The 17,449-nt window shown below is 35.7% G+C and overlaps 3 protein-coding genes across 5 annotated transcripts; 1 reads left to right on the forward strand and 2 right to left on the reverse strand.

Annotated features, from left to right (window-relative positions):
- Window positions 1-324: 324 nt before the first annotated feature.
- On the forward strand, window positions 325-1,948 carry LOC107814187 (tRNA (guanine-N(7)-)-methyltransferase). Of its 2 annotated transcripts, none has more exons than XM_016639551.2 (2): window positions 325-463; window positions 948-1,948. In XM_016639551.2, the coding sequence occupies exon 2, from the start codon at window positions 993-995 to the stop codon at window positions 1,749-1,751; it is 759 nt and encodes a 252-aa protein (XP_016495037.1). In that variant the 5' UTR covers window positions 325-463; window positions 948-992; the 3' UTR covers window positions 1,752-1,948. The 2 variants fall into 2 exon arrangements, with proteins under 2 accessions (XP_016495037.1, XP_016495044.1); XM_016639558.2 differs by having other exon boundaries at window positions 346-474.
- Window positions 1,949-2,960: 1,012 nt separating this feature from the next.
- LOC107814177 (pyrroline-5-carboxylate reductase) lies at window positions 2,961-9,231 on the reverse strand. Of its 2 annotated transcripts, none has more exons than XM_016639539.2 (8): window positions 9,065-9,231; window positions 8,594-8,820; window positions 7,815-7,863; window positions 7,242-7,333; window positions 4,898-4,970; window positions 3,938-4,058; window positions 3,624-3,729; window positions 2,961-3,435 (listed from the first exon to the last, which is right to left on the reverse strand). In XM_016639539.2, exons 2-8 carry the CDS (start codon window positions 8,792-8,794, stop codon window positions 3,247-3,249), a joined length of 831 nt encoding a protein of 276 aa, XP_016495025.1. In that variant the 5' UTR covers window positions 8,795-8,820; window positions 9,065-9,231; the 3' UTR covers window positions 2,961-3,246. The 2 variants fall into 2 exon arrangements, with proteins under 2 accessions (XP_016495025.1, XP_016495016.1); XM_016639530.2 differs by having other exon boundaries at window positions 9,026-9,193.
- Window positions 9,232-10,216: 985 nt separating this feature from the next.
- LOC107814168 (putative pentatricopeptide repeat-containing protein At3g47840) lies at window positions 10,217-13,529 on the reverse strand. Its single transcript, XM_016639521.2, has one exon. The coding sequence runs from the start codon at window positions 13,190-13,192 to the stop codon at window positions 11,075-11,077; it is 2,118 nt and encodes a 705-aa protein (XP_016495007.2). The 5' UTR covers window positions 13,193-13,529; the 3' UTR covers window positions 10,217-11,074.
- Between the last annotated feature and the right edge of the window lie 3,920 nt (window positions 13,530-17,449).

Genomic DNA, 17,449 nt, shown 5'->3' on the forward strand with positions numbered 1-17,449 from the left:
GCTTACTAGGTTCAGTTGAACCCGGTAATTGTATGGTACATCCGCCTCTGGATATTTTTATATTAAACACTTCAATAACCATTTATTCACATAATCAGATACCGTTTACATAATGAAATTGGAACTGTAGAAAATCACTTTTTTGTTTTAACGGATGCTCATGTAATGGTTCAGTACGAGTTATATTTTAACTATCTCCTTTCCCATTTTTTTATCTCTTTTTTTTTTTTTTGTAAAAAAAGGGAAGAAAAAGAAAAGAAATAATTTGGTAGACGGGGCCGATCATTCATTGATGGTGTAAATGGCTGACAAGGCCCAAAATAAGTTTTAAACGTAAAGCCCAACCACCAGAAAAATACTAGGGCACACTACTCCTCTACCCTCTCTGATCTCTCTCTCTGTGAAGCTAAATTTTGTCTTCTCCGGAAATCTCAAGCTTTGGATCATCGAACTTCAGAAACAGGTCTGCAAAAAGTATAACTTTTGAAAATCTGTAAAGGCATATAGTCACTTAAACTATCTCTCTTTTTACTTCCTGCTGTGATTTTTTTTTTTTTTGTCTTTAAGTTTAAATTCTTGAATTTTTGCCAGGATTCAAAAATATAAGCTTCTAATCGTATAAAGTTCAATTTTTAGCTCCTTCTCTGAACCCCATTTACCAAATAGTTAAGAAAAAAGGGTGGATATATAGTTGGTGTATATGTTGTATATATGCAGTTTCTGTGTTGTAAAGGTTTAGCACATTAATAATAGTCAAACCCCAGAAAATTAATAATAACTACTGTAAGTTAATGATTTAGAGGCAACTATTATTCTTGAAATTGCATTATTATGTGCTGCGTTAGAGTAATTGCAAATTAGATGTATCAAATATGAATCCTTTTTAGTAAGATTCTTGGAAATTCAGTGCCCAAGTTCATGCTTTCATTAATTGCTATGTTATGCAGTTGGAAGAGGAGGAAAAAGAAAAAACTAAAAAGAAGAAATAAAGCATGGGTGAAAGGATGTCGGAGCATGAGGTTGCAAATCCTACACACAACAAGAAAACTGGTCTGCCCCGTAAACGTTTTTATAGAGCTCGTGCTCATAGTAATCCGTTAAGTGACTCGCATTTTCCAATTCCTATTTCCCCTGCTGAGGTTGATTATTCCCTACATTACCCCGAAATGGTTAAAGTAGATGGTTCTAAAAAGATCCAGTTTGCTGATGTTGGTTGCGGATTTGGGGGTCTTTTAATCGCCCTTGCACCCCTTTTCCCTGATACCCTTATGGTTGGGATGGAGCTGAGGGACAAGGTGACAGAGTATGTAAAGGAGCGAATTTTGGGGTTGAGGACGACTAATCCTGGTCAATACCAGAATGTTTCGGTGGTACGGACCAATTCAATGAAGTACATTCCAAATTACTTCGGGAAAGGACAGCTTAAAAAGATGTTTTTCTTGTTTCCGGATCCCCATTTCAAAGAGAAGAATCATCGTCGACGGGTTATTAGTCCGTTCTTGCTAGACGAGTATGCGTATGTGCTTGCAGTTGGTGGAATTATATACACAATAACAGATGTTGAGGAGCTTGGTGAGTGGATGAAATCGTGTTTGGAAGAACATCCAATGTTTGAGCCACTTACAACTGAAGAACTTGAAGCTGATCAGGTTGTAAAACTCCTCAGTACTGCAACAGAAGAAGGACAAAAGGTAGCACGCAATGATGGACAAACATTCCGAGCTGTTTATAGACGAATTGCAACTCACTGAGTTATCACGGTGAAATTCTAGGAATTTTTGTAACTTTATTCGCTGCTTTGAGTCTTCATACATGCTTGATGGTAAGAGATGAGATTTTCTTTGTCTTCCGCTGTTGAGCCAATACAATTGTGGTCTGCGCACTAATTATAGATACATCTTGTGACGGATTATAGAGATTAATCACCATTTGGCCTTTTCTTCCTTCATTTTGGTTGTCCCATTCTTGAGAATGCAGTTAGTTTTGATTTATTTAAGTACCTTATCTGAAGGCAGCGCATCTACTCTTGTAAGCCTCTAGCTAATTGCTTAAAATGGATTTTTTGTTGCTGGATATGCTTAGTGGATAGCTGCAGAAGAATGTTTTGCTGTTAATGCAGTGTCATCAAGAATTTTGATAGGATAAGATAATATTTGAATTAGCAGAGGAGACTGTTGTGACAAAATATTAGCTGTGCTAGAACAAGTACCACCTCTGATGAGATTCAAACGCTTGTATTCTGCTTATATCATGATCTACTCTTCCTGATTGTTAAACTTAACGTTGTTCATGGTGTATCCAGATTCCAGTGAGCATCGACAAGTATCATTCTCATTTCTGAATCTAGCCCACATTCCCCCTTGAACACACACACACACACTTTATATATATATAGAGAGAGAGGGGGGGGGGGGAGGAACAATGCTACAAGTGTTAATTCAAGAAATTATGGAAGTATTATAGTGTTACAACTGTTAGTTCAATAGATGGGAAGCAACTGATAAAAATTATGTCAACCAAGTCAGTCTAACGCCAATTTAAGTCCAAATAAATTAAAGAACAATTTTTAGGTCAATTTTGGGAGCATCCATCGTTCTTCATGAATAATTCATTTGATAACAATGTATATACTATCATTTTGTTTGTAATATTTTTTTAATTTCTTGGTCCTTTTTCTTTTTTTTTTTGGGTATTTGTGTGTCGTCTTTGATTTGCTTTTTGCTATATAATTATTTTGGTTGCTCCAAGGTTGATTCGACACAAGCTTCTAGCAAATCTCTTTGCTAATTAGTGCTTAAACAGAAGTATCCAAATGAGGTGTTTTTTTGTCCACGATGTTGAATGCCTTCAGTTTGCACCAAAATAGAAAATGATGAATATGAAGCTTTCTCGAGTTTTCTTCTGGTCTTAAATGGTTACTGACTAATAATTGATGTTTACATATAATAAGATTCGTATGACCAAGTATTTTCAATTATCATGATGCGAGCACAATATTTATACTCTGCTAGTACCTGCAAATAATGTTTATTTATAGTGATTGTGCCACGTTCTCTTTACTACATATGGGCATTTGGTCCAAAAGATAAAATGATACAGTGCTTTATTTTGGTCAAAAATGAATTGCAGAGCCTCATTTATCTCATACATCAACAACTCTGCAGCTTTCACCTTATACTTAGGCACTTGCATAACTCTGATAAACATAGCTTCCGTCTGGTCCACCTCTAGCCTAAGAGAATTAAATCAACTCTGAGAGAGCTCTCGACTGCGCTTAGCTGCAGCTACAACTGCATTTATCAAGATACCACGAAATCCAGCCTTCTCCAACTCGTGGATTCCAGCAATGGTTGTCCCCCCAGGTGATGCGACATCATCCTTAAGTTGACCAGGATGCTTGGCCATACCCTTGACCATTGATGCTGCTCCTAGTACCTGCAATGCAACAGAGAATTGGTGGTCATTCAACCAGCAGTACATACGAGGGAATGTGTGTAACTCTCTTGAAGAAGAAAAAGAAAAGGAATACAATTTTGCTGCTTCTCGCTATTCCAAAGAACACAACCATACTAACATATTGCACGACAGCGTATGAACAAATTGGTGGGTAACTGTTAACTTACAGTTTGAGAGGCTAGTCCAAGTGCAAGATCCCTAGGTAAACCAGCAGCCACCCCTCCATCAGCCAATGCCTCTATTGCTAGAAAAATATAGGCTGGTCCACTACCACTGACATTTCAAGGAGAAAGAATAGACTCTGTTAACAATGGTACTGGATTCCCAACTTCGCATGAACTCTGCTTGTATAGGCAAAAGCAGTTCGGAACAACTAAGATCCCCAAGCGGGCTCAAGAAACAGCTAGTCACAAGAGCAGATTTTGGCATCAAATTAAGTGATACTAAATCCGGTTTTAGAAACATTAAAGAAAGAACATGCCTTAAGCCTGTAACTGCATCAAACAGCTTCTCATCAGCTCTCCATACCTTACCAATAGCTCCAAATAACTGGGAAATTAGTTCTCCATCTTCTGTTGTTGCCTTTTCCCCCAAAGTAAAGACTATATAAAGACATATAAATTAGAAGGATACATAAATAGCAATAACAGATAACAACTCACACATAGTTATATTAGAATCAACCAAAAAATATAAATTACTAGTGACTCAGTAACCTACACTAGAGAAAATATTTCAAGGTAAAAGATCGACCACGAGAATATATTCATGTCACAAACATGTAAAGTTCCTGTGTGCTACAGAAGATAGAATTACTTCAATACATATGGGACAGAATTTGACAAAAATCTGATTATGGTTATTGTAAGAAAGTATTGCTTCTGAATTCAATTTACTTACATCTCAATTTTTTATTTAATTATCAAAGGCTCCAAACAAAATTCTCAACAACAAAACCATGTTACATAAATCCTTTGATGTAGAACGGGATATGTATGATATGGGTGTGCACTTAGTGTGGATTCTTCAAAAACTGCATGTACCTTTACAGGAAACTAATTCACCTCTATAGGATTAGACAACAAACATTTGGTAGATCCATGTCCGAAGTTAATGCTTAGATACAACCAGAGATGACTTGACTCGGAGATATTATATTTGAAGGAATAATCAATTTCTCCCTTCGTTTCAATTTATATGAACCCATTTGACTGGGCACGGAGTTTAAGAAAAGAGAGAAGACTTTTGAACTTGTGGTGTAAAATGAGGCACATATATTTTGTGTGGCTATAAATCATTGCATAAAGGTAAATTGTTTCCAAATAAGGAAAGGGGTCATTCTTTTTGGCACGGACTAAAAAGGAAATAGGTTCACATAAATTGAAACGGAGGGAGTATAACTGTAACATGATTCAAATATCAGTATCTATTTCTCATTTACCAGTGGCAGCTTCACCAACAGCAGAGGGAGTGTTTGGCATCACCCTAATAAATCGTCCTTGACCTGCCCATTCCTTGACAAAAGGATGAAAATAGGAGATGCTTCAGCCAAATGGGGAAAATTAGAAAATTGAATCAACAAAGTGAATCATTAACAGACAAGATATGCATGCTTTCGTGCATCTAGTTGTCATTCTACTCTTAACTCAGAGCAAATATACAGGTAAGCATCAGTAGACACTAAAAGGCACGGCTAGCCTAGGCATGTGAACTAATTGTCAATAATATGAGTCGTTGGTTTCACCTTCATTTCTAGAAAATATGATTAAGCAAATAAAAGTTCTCTACTGAGCCAATTTTAAATTTCCCACTGTCAGAAGCTCTGTACCTTTGGGAACCACAAGAAGAATATGTCGTTGATTTGAAGAAAGCAGGTATGTTAGGTTGTAAGTTAGCAATAAGCTCAATAGAAGAAAATCATAAACTTAAAGAAAAGAGAAATGATCCATCTTTCAACTATGTACGGTTTAGCTGATTGTTAATCATGTATATTGCAAACCACAGAAAGCTTGACACCGGGCATCTAGTGTCAATTTGCTCTTTACTGGTGCTGTATGTAAGCAGAATATTACCCCCCAGACATGTAACTCATAAAGAAAGGGGAAGTAAGTGACTAAACAGACAGGGACAACCCCATACATATATCAAACACACAATAGCGTAAAAGAAATCACACAGAAAAGATCGTGAATGCTCATGATACAGGACTGAGGGAACAGAATTAAATTTTTACATTAATTTTAATTATTCTCTATTTAATCCAGAAGTCTTGTTCTAGTAGTTTCTATAGTTATTTTCCCGTGTTACATAACCCTTACCCTGATCTAGCCATGTCAAATGTATGTACATGGGTATGGGGACTTAGATGCTTCAAGATATGCTAAAAATTAGCAAAAACCACATGTATCCTGTTATATTCTACCATATCGGTTGAGAAAATGGAATGTGCTCTCCTTATATGGATTTCGGCAATCCTCACTTCATGCACTGCATTTTAGGGTTGAGTTAGGCCCAAGATTCATATTCTTCACATGGTATCTGAGCCAAGTCATTCCTATTCTTGGTTTACACAATGTTGGATCCCCATGTTATGTTATTCACGCTCAAGTTAACCAGGCCAAGGTGGCGGCTGTTAGATTTCCCCACATTGGTTGAGGAAGTGGGTTGTTGTTTCTTATATGGTTTTGGACAATCCTCATCCAATGAGCTAGCTTTTGTGATTGAGTTAGACCCAAGCATTTTCTTCACATACCCATATTAGATATTACTCAAGAGTATTTTAAGAAGATATCCGGGGGAAGGTGGGCGTGGTTCCCATGGAAGACAAGATGCGGGAAGCTAGACTTAGATGGTTCGGGCACGTGCAGAGGAGAAGCTTGGATGCCCCAGTAAGGAGGTGTGAACGGCTGGCCTTGAGGGGTATGAGAAAAGATAGAGGGCGGCCTAAGAAATATAGGGGAGAGGTGATCAGGCAGGACATGGGGCGGCTGTAGATTTCCGATAACATGGCCCTTGATAGGAAGTTGTAGAGGTCGAGCATGAGGGTTGTAGGTTAGGAGATAGGAGGCTAGTCTGATAGTGTTTTGTTCTACGCTGCTAGTGGCTCCAGTTGTATCCTTAGTACTTCATTAGGGTTGTAGGTTAGGTCGTAGGAAGCTAGTCTGGTAGTGATTTGCCTTAGGATGTTAGTGGCTCTTGTGTCCATATTACTCCATCCATTGCGTCTGTAGTACTGTGCCATTATTATTGCTTAGTATTATTGCTTTCCTCTCTATTTCTTGGTTATTGTATTGTTGGTGTTATCTTTCTGGTTTCTTTTGTTGTTACTGCTGCATAGTCTCGTTCCATCTTCTTGTGCCGAAGGTCTATCGGAAACAGCCTCTGGAGTAGGTGTAAGGTCTGCGTACACACTACTCTCCTCAGACCCCACTTGTGAGATTTCACTGGGTTGTTATTGTTGTTGTTGTAGTATTTTAAGAACTATTATTTATTTTATTTCCAATAATTTCTTGGTTGCGACGGATTAATAGTCCTATTTAGTTTAGTTTAGAGTTTTTCCATTATTTAAACTTTCCTACTTGTTATTTGATGGTGACTTTGTGTGGTTCTCGGCAAAGTTTCGTGATTTTCTAATTTAAGAAAAAAGTACTTGCCACTTTCAAGGTGTTAGATTAAACTACCAGTAAATTGTAGAACAAATTTGGTAATCATGTCGTGTTGCTGTGATTTTGCTTGTTGAGGAATTTTATGTAAAGCTCTAACCCCATTTGTGTACAAACACAAACCTGCAAATCCTTTAACTTAACGCCTGCAGCAACCGACACCAGAAGCTGCTTCTCTGAAAGAATTGGCCTCAACTGTGACACCACATTTTTAACTGCATTCAGAAAAGTGAGCAGACCAGCAAAATCACCACGAATTCTCAAAATATCCAATAAATATGAAAAAGCAATCAATCTGGAAGCGGCAGCTTCTTTAGCGCCTAAAATCTGTAACACAGAGTTGTATGCTGAAAGCGAAAAGTTGTATTAGTTATGACGAATGTTATTGCTACGATCATTTTTTGCCTTATGCTGCCAACCAAATGATCCCTCTTTACAATAGGTTGCTTTACAGCTTTATCTCAGTTGCTTAGTTCTAACATTTAATTGAGGAAATATCATCTTTCACTTAATCTTTTCCCTGTACATTTTCCTCAAGATGGAAATTTTACAACTATCGAAACAGAAACAGAATTATTGTGGAAAAATGGATTTCAAATCCCCTCCCCCCCCCCCCCCCCCAATTGTTGAAAGGGAAAGCGTAAGAATTTGTTTTTTAAAAAGGTGATGAGAGAAAGGAAAAGAGATGCACCATACCTACTTGAGGCTTCACAGAGAATATAATCACATCACTGTCTTCAACCACCTGCTCGGACAAAAACAAGAAACATGTAAATTAAGAATCTTCAAAAAAACAATAATAAGTTATAAGAGAGATAAAGTGAGAAAACTAGAATCAGTTACTAGATCTCAGATTTTTCCTATTTCCAGAAACAGCAAAAGAAGAAACAAAAGATAGTTTTTTTAAGAGAAAACCGATAATGCAGGCTGCATTTAATGTTTTAAAATAAAAAGATCTTCAGAAAAACAAAAAACAAAAAGATCAATTAAGCAAATAGAGAAAGAAGATAGTGAAAGTTTTTGCTATTCCTACGATGAGATGACCTTGAGGTGATACTGACATAGCAATTGCTAAGTATTTGTGAACTCAGGTCTTAAATGGTGAGTCTCTTTGCTTGAACAAGATTTTTGAGGTCAATCTGAATCTAAGAACTTTGCTTTGTATTATAGTTATTATTTTATCTGAAAAAAGGTCTTCCCGCTTACGTATTCAAGGTCACTTGTCTTGCATCAATACAAGCAATAAGTAAGTCAGTCGCAGCAATAATTGTATCTTTTACCGATATTCTAACTTATAATTAATAACTTTGATTGTCCTATTAATAGCCTGTAAGGAGAGCTTGAAAACATCAATAATTTGAAGCATTTATATTACTAATTTTGTTGTCTGAACATATGATCAAATCAATTCGGGAAGGGAATCGACAAGATTGTCCTGTTACTTTAGCATCTTTTTTTATCAGCAAAGAAATTACCTGAGTATTATTGTCAAAGACAGTAACTCCAAAAGACTCAAAAGCAGTACGACGAGCGGATCCTGTGTGGGCAGTTCGAATACGAGAAGCAGGCAATATCCCAGATTTAACCACACCTCTAGCTATGCTTTCAGCCATTTTTCCAGCTCCTATGAACCCCACCTTGTATGAATCGCTTGGAATCGGACAAATATTCTCCATCGGAAAACAATGATATTACGTATATTCTGAAAGCGATTAAAAAGAGGAAAACAAGAGTCAGAAATTCTCAGAAGCATTTCATCGAACATCAGGAATGCAAAATAGATTTGCCAAATCCACAACAATGGAATGTAGAAACATAAGATGGTCCAAACTAAAACCCAGAACTAGAAACAAGAAAGAGGAGAGAAAAAGATTCAGATATCAGAAGAAAAAACGAAGGTAACGAACCTGAAGTCAGTGAAGAAGGCAAGGCAAGGCAAGGAGTACCTGATATTGTGGTTTATAATGAACACTCTTTCTCCTATCTGAACTAAACTACTTTGCAATAAGTGACTGTTTAGTCCTTATACCCTGCACATATTTGCAGTTCCAAGTCTAATACTCAATTACTCACTGCTATTTTAGATATACATGTTCTCCCTCTTTTACGATCCATGTGGTACTAGCATCCATTATTTCTTAAAAAGGTGCTTTCAGATATACATATAATTTTGTTACATTATTACAGCCTTACATAGAATAGACGTGATTTATCAACGACGACCATAAAATTTAGAATTGTAATCTTTTCCATCAGAAGTAACGGGATGAATTTTGCAATGCAATGCTGAATTTTTTGTACACTCCATTTTGCGTTAAAAATTAATTTTACACTTAAAGCGTTTCAAACTAATATTTGTCATTAAATTATTTTGGTCATACTATAACATACATAAAGTTGTTAACATTTAATCTTTTTACATCAGTTTTTTTTATTCGTTTATATCCTTGAAAGAGTGATGAAGTGCTTTAAACCCCCAAAAAAGGAAAATTAAGCATTTTACACTAGAATGTGTCTATTTATGACAGAATGAGCTTTCATCATGCTTAGCATGGGCCAACAATATAGAATCTCAGGCAGCTCCTTTTATTTTTGTGTCTGAATTGTCATGCTGACATGATATACATTTTATTCACAACAGTCTACTAATTCCCATCTTCCCTTCAGTCTTTGAACAACAGTCTGCAAATTTTTATGAGGAGCAAGAGTTTATTGGACTGTAGATGCAACAGATGATGTGCATAATGCCTTTGCAACAAGGTGTGGCTGAGTTTTTAAATAAAAACAAATCAGGTTTCAGAGACATTGAATTTGTCCTTTTTTTTGCTCTAAACAGCCTGTAGTCATTTGAATAAAAGGGGAAGTAGGAATAATTTTGGACACTCAGTTTTCCACAGCTATATCTGGAGTGCAGAACGATAAGAAAGAAGTAAGAGGGAACAATCAGTATGTAGAGAAAACAACGGAATCTTTTCTCCACCAGTATAAAAAACTAGATACTCGTCTGGTTTCTTCAAGTAAGAGTTCATATAGAAAGAATACTTGCAACGCTTTGCACTCTAATTTGGAAAAGAAAAACCAACGGCACAAGACATTATGTGCAATATAAACTGGTAGACGAAAAATTATTCACAAGGCCTAAGAGGTGGCACGGCCTTAATAAACATGACCATCACAGAGATTGAACGAAAGGTTCCCTGTCATTACAAAAGAAGATTGAATGAAAGGTACCCCGTCCATATCTGACCCTGAAAATCCTCTAACTCTCTTGGGACTCTAGTTCACTACCTTCATCCCCATTTGAGCAGCATTTCCAGAGCACATTTTCTTTGTCACAGCTTTCCAACTCAACTCTAGATTTATAGAACTTACAACTTCCAAACCGATAGTGCTAAGCATGCTTCCAGATATGGATCCTATCCCATCAACTAAAGATCTTCCTCCACATGTTTTGCAGGATGCCTTATCTAGCTGCATTCCCTACTGAATCAACATCCATGTTGACTCAAAGCTCACAGGGCAAGTACACAAGCGACTCTGCTTGATGAAGCTGTTGTCAAGTTATCTGACACATCTGTGACTGCAATATTTTCATGTGTACACTATAACACAAACCCATAGCATCGCTCTACACCAGCTTTACCACTCAAAATCAAAATTACATCTCATGACAACACCATAAATGGACGATGCTACAAAAGAGCACATCAAGATCATTTCCGAAGGAAATGGCCAAACTATTTGGGGAAAAATACTAAACAAAGCTGCTTGTAGTACTAAGCACGAGCTATGCCAATCAAATCACTTTTAGCTGTTAGGAGATTGCTATGAATCTTTTAGTATAATATACCAATGATGATTATTGTGATTATAAAATTAAAGAATAAATTTCTCTCTTTTGTTCTCTGAAGGATGCTCATGCTTCGAGAAGCTTCAACCAACGGCTCAAGCTTTGGCTACTCTAAAATAGAAGCAATATTCTGAAGAGAAAATTCCATTTTTGAGGATATAAGATCCAAAATATCATAAATATCTTCATTCTGTGGATGTCTTTTGTCTCCAGCAACAAATGCAGAGACTTGATCCTTGACCTTAATCCAAGACCAGCCAGGCTCCTTCATGACGCCTTTCAATCTCATCAACTTCCTCAGTTCTGCTACTTCACCCCACTTCCCTTTTGATGCATAAATGTTTGACAGAGTAGTGTGAGTCACAGCACAATTTGGAGCAAGTTTAAGAATTTGCTCAGCCGCACGCCTTCCACATTCAACATCACCATGTAGCCTACAGCCTCTAAGCAAGGTTGACCAAACAACATCATCCTTTTCAAATGGCATATTCTTGATCATGTTCTCAGCATCAATTATTCGTCCAGCGCGACAGAGAAGATCAATCATACAACCATAATGTTCCTTTGACAAACTTATTTTGTACTCCTCTTTCATCAATTTGAAATAGTGAAAACCTAGATCAACAAGGCCAGCATGACTACAAGCGCTTAGAACACCAATGAAGGTCACAGAATCTGGTCTTAGACCAGCAAAAAGAACTTGTTCAAATAAACTTATAGCATCTCGGCTGTATCCATGTTCAGCATACCCATTAATCATGGCTGTCCAAGATACAACGTCAACATCTTGTGATGAATTAAATATCTTTGAGGCTTCTGCTATACTTCCACATTTTGAATACATGTTGATCAAAGCACTCAGTACTAACGGTGTATGATCTAATCCAATGATAAGAACATGAGCATGAAGTTGCTTACCCTGGTCAAGGATTGCCATACTACCACATGCACTAAGTACACTAGCAAGAGCAAATTCTGTTGGCTTTGGTCCTTCCTTTCTCATCCATGATAGTAGCTTGAAAGCTTCCTCACCGCAACCACCCTGAGCATATCCAGCAATAATAGTGCTCCAAGAAACAATGTCCTTTCTACTCATTTCATGAAATATAAGTGACGCCGAACCCAACTGTCCACATTTGGAATACATTGTGACAATTGAATTCGACACAGACAGAGAATCAAGAAAACCTACACGTACAACATTTGCATGCAGTTGTACGCCCCAGTCTAGTCTTGCAAGATTTGCACAAGCAGCAACAACTGCTGAAAATGTATACGCATTAGGAGTCACACTCGATTCTTTCATTCTCAAGAATGCTTGTATGCCATACTGGTCTTGACCTATTTGAACATATGTCGTGATTACTGTAGTCCACGAGACAACATCTTGCAACTTCATTCTTTCAAACAAGCACATACCGTAATTTAGTTTCCCACATTTATTGTACATTGTAGCAAGACTATTAGCCACATAAGAGCTAATATCCAAGCCTTTCTTCACTATCCTAGTATGCATTTCCCTCCCGTAATTCAGACACCCAATATCAGCACACGCTTTTAACACAATAGCGTAAGCATACGAATCGCACTCTACGCCGTCCCTCCACATTTCAGAAAAGTACACCAACCCTTCCTCATTGTAACCTGCACGTACAAGCCCGGTTATAACAGCTGTCCAAGAAACTACATTCCTAAGAGGCATTTCATCAAAAAATCTGCAACCCCCCATCACTTTACCAGCTTTCATGTACATGTCAACAAGTGAACTGCCTACAAAAACAGAACTAACAAAATCAGCTTTTATCGAATACGCATGTAATGATTCACCACACCTCAAATTCATACTAAGCCCACATGCCTTCACCGCTAGGCTAAGAGCAAAAGGATCCATTTTGAGAATAGGATCACGCCGCATTTCTGAGAATAATGACAACGCCTGTAATGAACTAGAGTCATTGACATAACCAGAAATCATATTGGTCCATGAGACCTCATCCCTCTGAGTCATTTTGTCAAACATGTGGCGTGCATTTTCCAACTGACCATTCTTTACCAACTCCTTCAATTGGGAGTTGATTTCGAGCATATTTTGCAGGGGAAAATGTTGGGATTCCTGCATTAAATGATAGTTTCTTTTCGCCACATCCAAAAAGTATCCCCATTCAGCATAGGTAAATTTTGGTGTTGCATAAAGTCTTCTGTGACAAAACCTGAGCGATATCATTCCAGTTCAGTACTAGCTATGTAACTCTACGTGCATCACCCAACTTTAGGACGAGGAACAAGTTTCAAGTTTAGAGGCCACTATTCCAGTTACCCTTTTACCCTAACCCAACTTAAGGTCTAATGGCAGCAGCTTTGATACTGTCAATATCGCGGGATTAAATTGAGGCGGGGTTTACTGAAGGTAAATTTACGATGTCTGTGTACTACGACATTCAGCTCAGTCATTAGTTATCTAAATTCATCTCAAGGTTGGAGTATCAAGTATGTATACTCTGCTATCCTTCATCTAGACTAGAGTTCATCGGAATATTAGTTTTTCGGTCATTGGACAAATGAGGACCGGTTGTATAATATTTGAAGTTTGAAAAAATAGTAATTAATTACTCTAAACCCTCTTATAATGTGATTCATTCGTAGATAGCAGATATCAGATATTAGGGATGTAAAAACCGAATCGGAAAATGGCGGAAAAGTCAAACCAAACCGATTAAAAAATCTGATAAGGTTTGATTTGATTTGGGTTGGTATTGAATAAAATAAATTCGAATCAAACCGACATATAAATATATAATTTTATATATACTTTTAATACTTTATATAGATTTTTTTTAAAAAACTATCTAAAAATATTTGGGATTCTCTTATGGGATATAATATTTAATAAAATATGAAGTGCTCTATTTTTTATTAACTTTAAATAATGTGTTGTATGATCACTTTCTTAAAAGTGTTATTGAATTGCGATAATCTTTTTGTTCTTCCTTATTCATATGTCAAGATCTATTAAATTCATATATATTTTTCGAATTTGAAGTGGTATTTCGATAATTGAAAAGAAGAATTAACCTAAATAGCCGTCCACCCAACCGCTTAAACTAAAAATCGCCGGTGCAGGTATAATATGTACGTAATTTATGTATTATATATGCATAATTGTGTATAATTAATGTCTCTATGTATATGGCTAAAAAAAGTAAACAGTGAATATAATCGGCTATTTATGTAAAGATCCCAATTGAAAATTAAATAGAACATATCATTATTTAGGTATCATATTAATTTTTATATTTAATTATTAAATTCGATTAACCTTGAAAATGCACATCAACGAAAAATTATTGTCAGATAACAAAAAAAAATAACTATTATGTATTACTAAGAAAATTTTACCAAAAGAATATTTTAATAGATCATATGTTTGTCAATTTTTAAATTTTTGTTAAACTTATATTTACTTAGCAAAAATTTAACAAAGTAAGATTGACATAGTATTCATGTTACAAAAAAATCCGAAAAACCCAAAAAATCTGATAAAATCGAACCAATACAAACCGATATAATTGATTTGGTTTGGTTTTAATAAAAATCGAACATACCCGGTCCATGTATACCCCTAGTAAATACCCAGCAAATATACTTGAATCCCACTATATAATGAGAATTAGCAGCAAAAATAATAATGTTATTGATTGTTGTTGTATATGTTTTAAAATCAAACACTTAAACCTCTTATACAATGAAAGTCTTACACATCTAACTGAGTAAATAAAACGCAAGCTAAAATAGAAAATAATTAAATGTGACACTAACAATTTTTTCGTAAAACAAATAGCTTACATATTTCAAATTACAAGACGAAAAAAAAAATCATCACTAGTAATTTATGCTACTATAACTTTTTCTATTTAAAAGTTATAAGATACACGTTTCAAGAAAATGCTTGTTCTCTTTTTTAGTCCACCGTCTCAATAAATGAGACAAATGTTTATTCTCTCTTGAATTGCACAAAATTAAACTGTAACAGTAGTGTTTTAGTGTATTGTACTGAATCGTTTGGCTGTATGTAATATTTGGGTGAAATTTAAAAATAGCTAGATTTACAAGTGGTAATTAAAAAATAGTCACGGTTCAAAAAGTAATCGAAATTTAGTCATTTTTCATATAAAGATAAATCTGAACAAAAACACTGTTCAAAATCTGAAAAATACTTCCAGCATAATATACTGAAGTTCCAGTATAATATACTGGACTTCAAACATAATATACTTCTACAGTATAATATACTGGAGTTCCAGCATAATGTACTGGAATTCCAGCATAATATACTGGTCCAGCATAATATGCTGGAAATTCATACACATGTGCTCCAATCTACAGTATATTATGCTGGAACTTTCCATGTGTTGGAGTTCCAGCATAAAATGCTGAAAGTTCATACACATGTGCAACAATCTCCAGTATATTATGCTGGAACTTTCCGTGTTGCAACAAAATAGTGGCTATTTTTCAATGACTTTGCAAACGCTGGCTATTTTTGAATTACCAGTCCGAAAACTAGCTAGCACGTGCTATTTTCACGTAATATTTGGATAAATTATATTATTTGTAGTCGTTTTATTGTGTTATGCACCGACAATATAAAGAATAAATTTGCAATATTACAAAGAAAAAGTAAAGTACGAAGTAGAATTATTATATAAAAGGTAAGGTAAAGAATAAAATAAGATTATCTAATAGAATAAGGAAGGGCAAGATAATAGACAAGAAAACGACGCGACTACACCAAATCGATCGTTATATGAAGTGACACTTTTTGTCGTTATGTAACGATATAATACAATAAAATTTAAGTAACAATCAGAACAAATATTATATTTAAATTAATAATACGATACAATATGTATCGACCATCCAAACAAGCTGCAAGTACAAACTACCAGCCTCCTTCCCCACCGAAACTCGAACTTTCCTCCAGCATTTACTACATCAAGTTTTTAAAACAATTAAATAGTGTTAACCTTAATGCTTACTTGGATTTAATCGCTTGCCTCTTGTACTGTTTTTAGTTTTTTGAAACTCTTCCAACGATGTAACAATTAACAAACTATTAGTATAAATTAAAGTCTCTGTGTTTGAAGAATATTTCAAACAAATGAAACACTATAAATAAATAAAAAGACAATCTGGTACACAGTATATTTCGCGTTCAATCATGATCGAGAGAAGAGTTGCACCTCAAAAGCTGTGATTTTACGATTCGAACTCGTGACCTATAGACAAATGAAACACTATAAGAGAGGAAAAATATTAAATCCTACTATTAAGTATCAAGGGCAATTTTTCTTTCTTTCTAACTACCATCATTCTGAAAACCTGGTGTAGTAACATTAATGCTCCAGCAACCAACAACTCGTATTTGCTTCAGCAGGAAAAACGTCAAAGTGGATTAATTAGGATTATATCCTTAACCATCATCATTAAGTGCAAATGCAAAAAAGGATAAAAAGATGTAGCTGGCAAAACATATTTTTTAAGTGTGAATAGATTTAAAACAATCTTATACTACACTCTTAGTCAATAACAAAGCTAAAAACCAAACCAACAAAAGTATACTAGGAGTAGAAAAGAACAAAAGATACTAACTACTAACACTGAGAATTTAACCCTTTGAACTCCAATCCCTCTATATAAACAGCTTACTAGTGTAAGCCAATATTCATTACTCTTGTCTATTTCTTTTCTATTTTATATCAAAGAAAAGAAAGGAAAATGACTTGTACATTTTCTGTCAAGTTGATTGTTAGTGTTGTCACTTTGCTTTGTTTAATTCACTTTTCCAGTGTTTGTAATGCTAAAAGGATGCTTAGGGAGTCTAAGATAGGAGAGGAAAATAATTACCAAGGGAAAGGAAAGGAAAATGACAACTTATTTAAGGAGGAAAAGGATGATTCAGCTTCTCCTTCTCCAGCTACACCAAACATTGGAGGATTTCCTTTTCCATTCAATTTTCCACCCTTTTCTGATGGAATTCCAAATATACCCTTCAATTTCCCATTTCCTGACTTTGGGTTTCCACCCGCATCAGGAGGAGGATTGCCTGGTTTTGGAATTCCTGGTACTGGTGATAATAACCCATTTTCTTTTCCAATCCCTGGAGTTCCGAATGTTGCTGTTCCACCCCCAGCAGCCGTCCCTTAAATTCCTATACAAGTTTCTCTCTCTTATTATCAGTTTAATTTCTGTTCTGAAGATTAGCCTTTTGGTTTGGCGTCTTGTAAAACAAAAAAAAAATGATAAAGAAGAAGGAAATCAAGGAGTAAGTTTTAGAGCCATAGGCTCAAATGAATTATTTCTTGTCCTTGTTTCTGATGTAGTAATTAATTAGAAAATGGGAAATATGACATAGATGTCAAGTAAAAAAGAACTCGTACTCTCCTACCATTAGTTTCTTTTTCTTTTCCTCTTTCTGGCTTTC

This window comes from Nicotiana tabacum, chromosome 17 (genome assembly GCF_000715075.1).
Source record: "Nicotiana tabacum cultivar K326 chromosome 17, ASM71507v2, whole genome shotgun sequence".
NCBI classification, from domain to species: Eukaryota; Viridiplantae; Streptophyta; class Magnoliopsida; order Solanales; family Solanaceae; genus Nicotiana; species Nicotiana tabacum.

Excerpts from the sequence above, each read along its gene's own strand:
- LOC107814187 (XM_016639551.2), top strand. The coding sequence starts at position 993 with ATGGGTGAAAGGATGTCGGAGCATGAGGTTGCAAATCCTACACACAAC.
- LOC107814177 (XM_016639539.2), bottom strand. The coding sequence starts at position 8,794 with ATGGAGAATATTTGTCCGATTCCAAGCGATTCATACAAGGTGGGGTTC. Across the intron at positions 7,864-8,593 it reads TCTTTGACAATAATACTCAG|GTGGTTGAAGACAGTGATGT; the intron begins GTAATTTCTTTG and ends TTGTCCGAGCAG. Across the intron at positions 3,730-3,937 it reads GATGCAGTTACAGGCTTAAG|TGGTAGTGGACCAGCCTATA; the intron begins GCATGTTCTTTC and ends TTGAAATGTCAG.
- LOC107814168 (XM_016639521.2), bottom strand. The coding sequence starts at position 13,192 with ATGATATCGCTCAGGTTTTGTCACAGAAGACTTTATGCAACACCAAAA.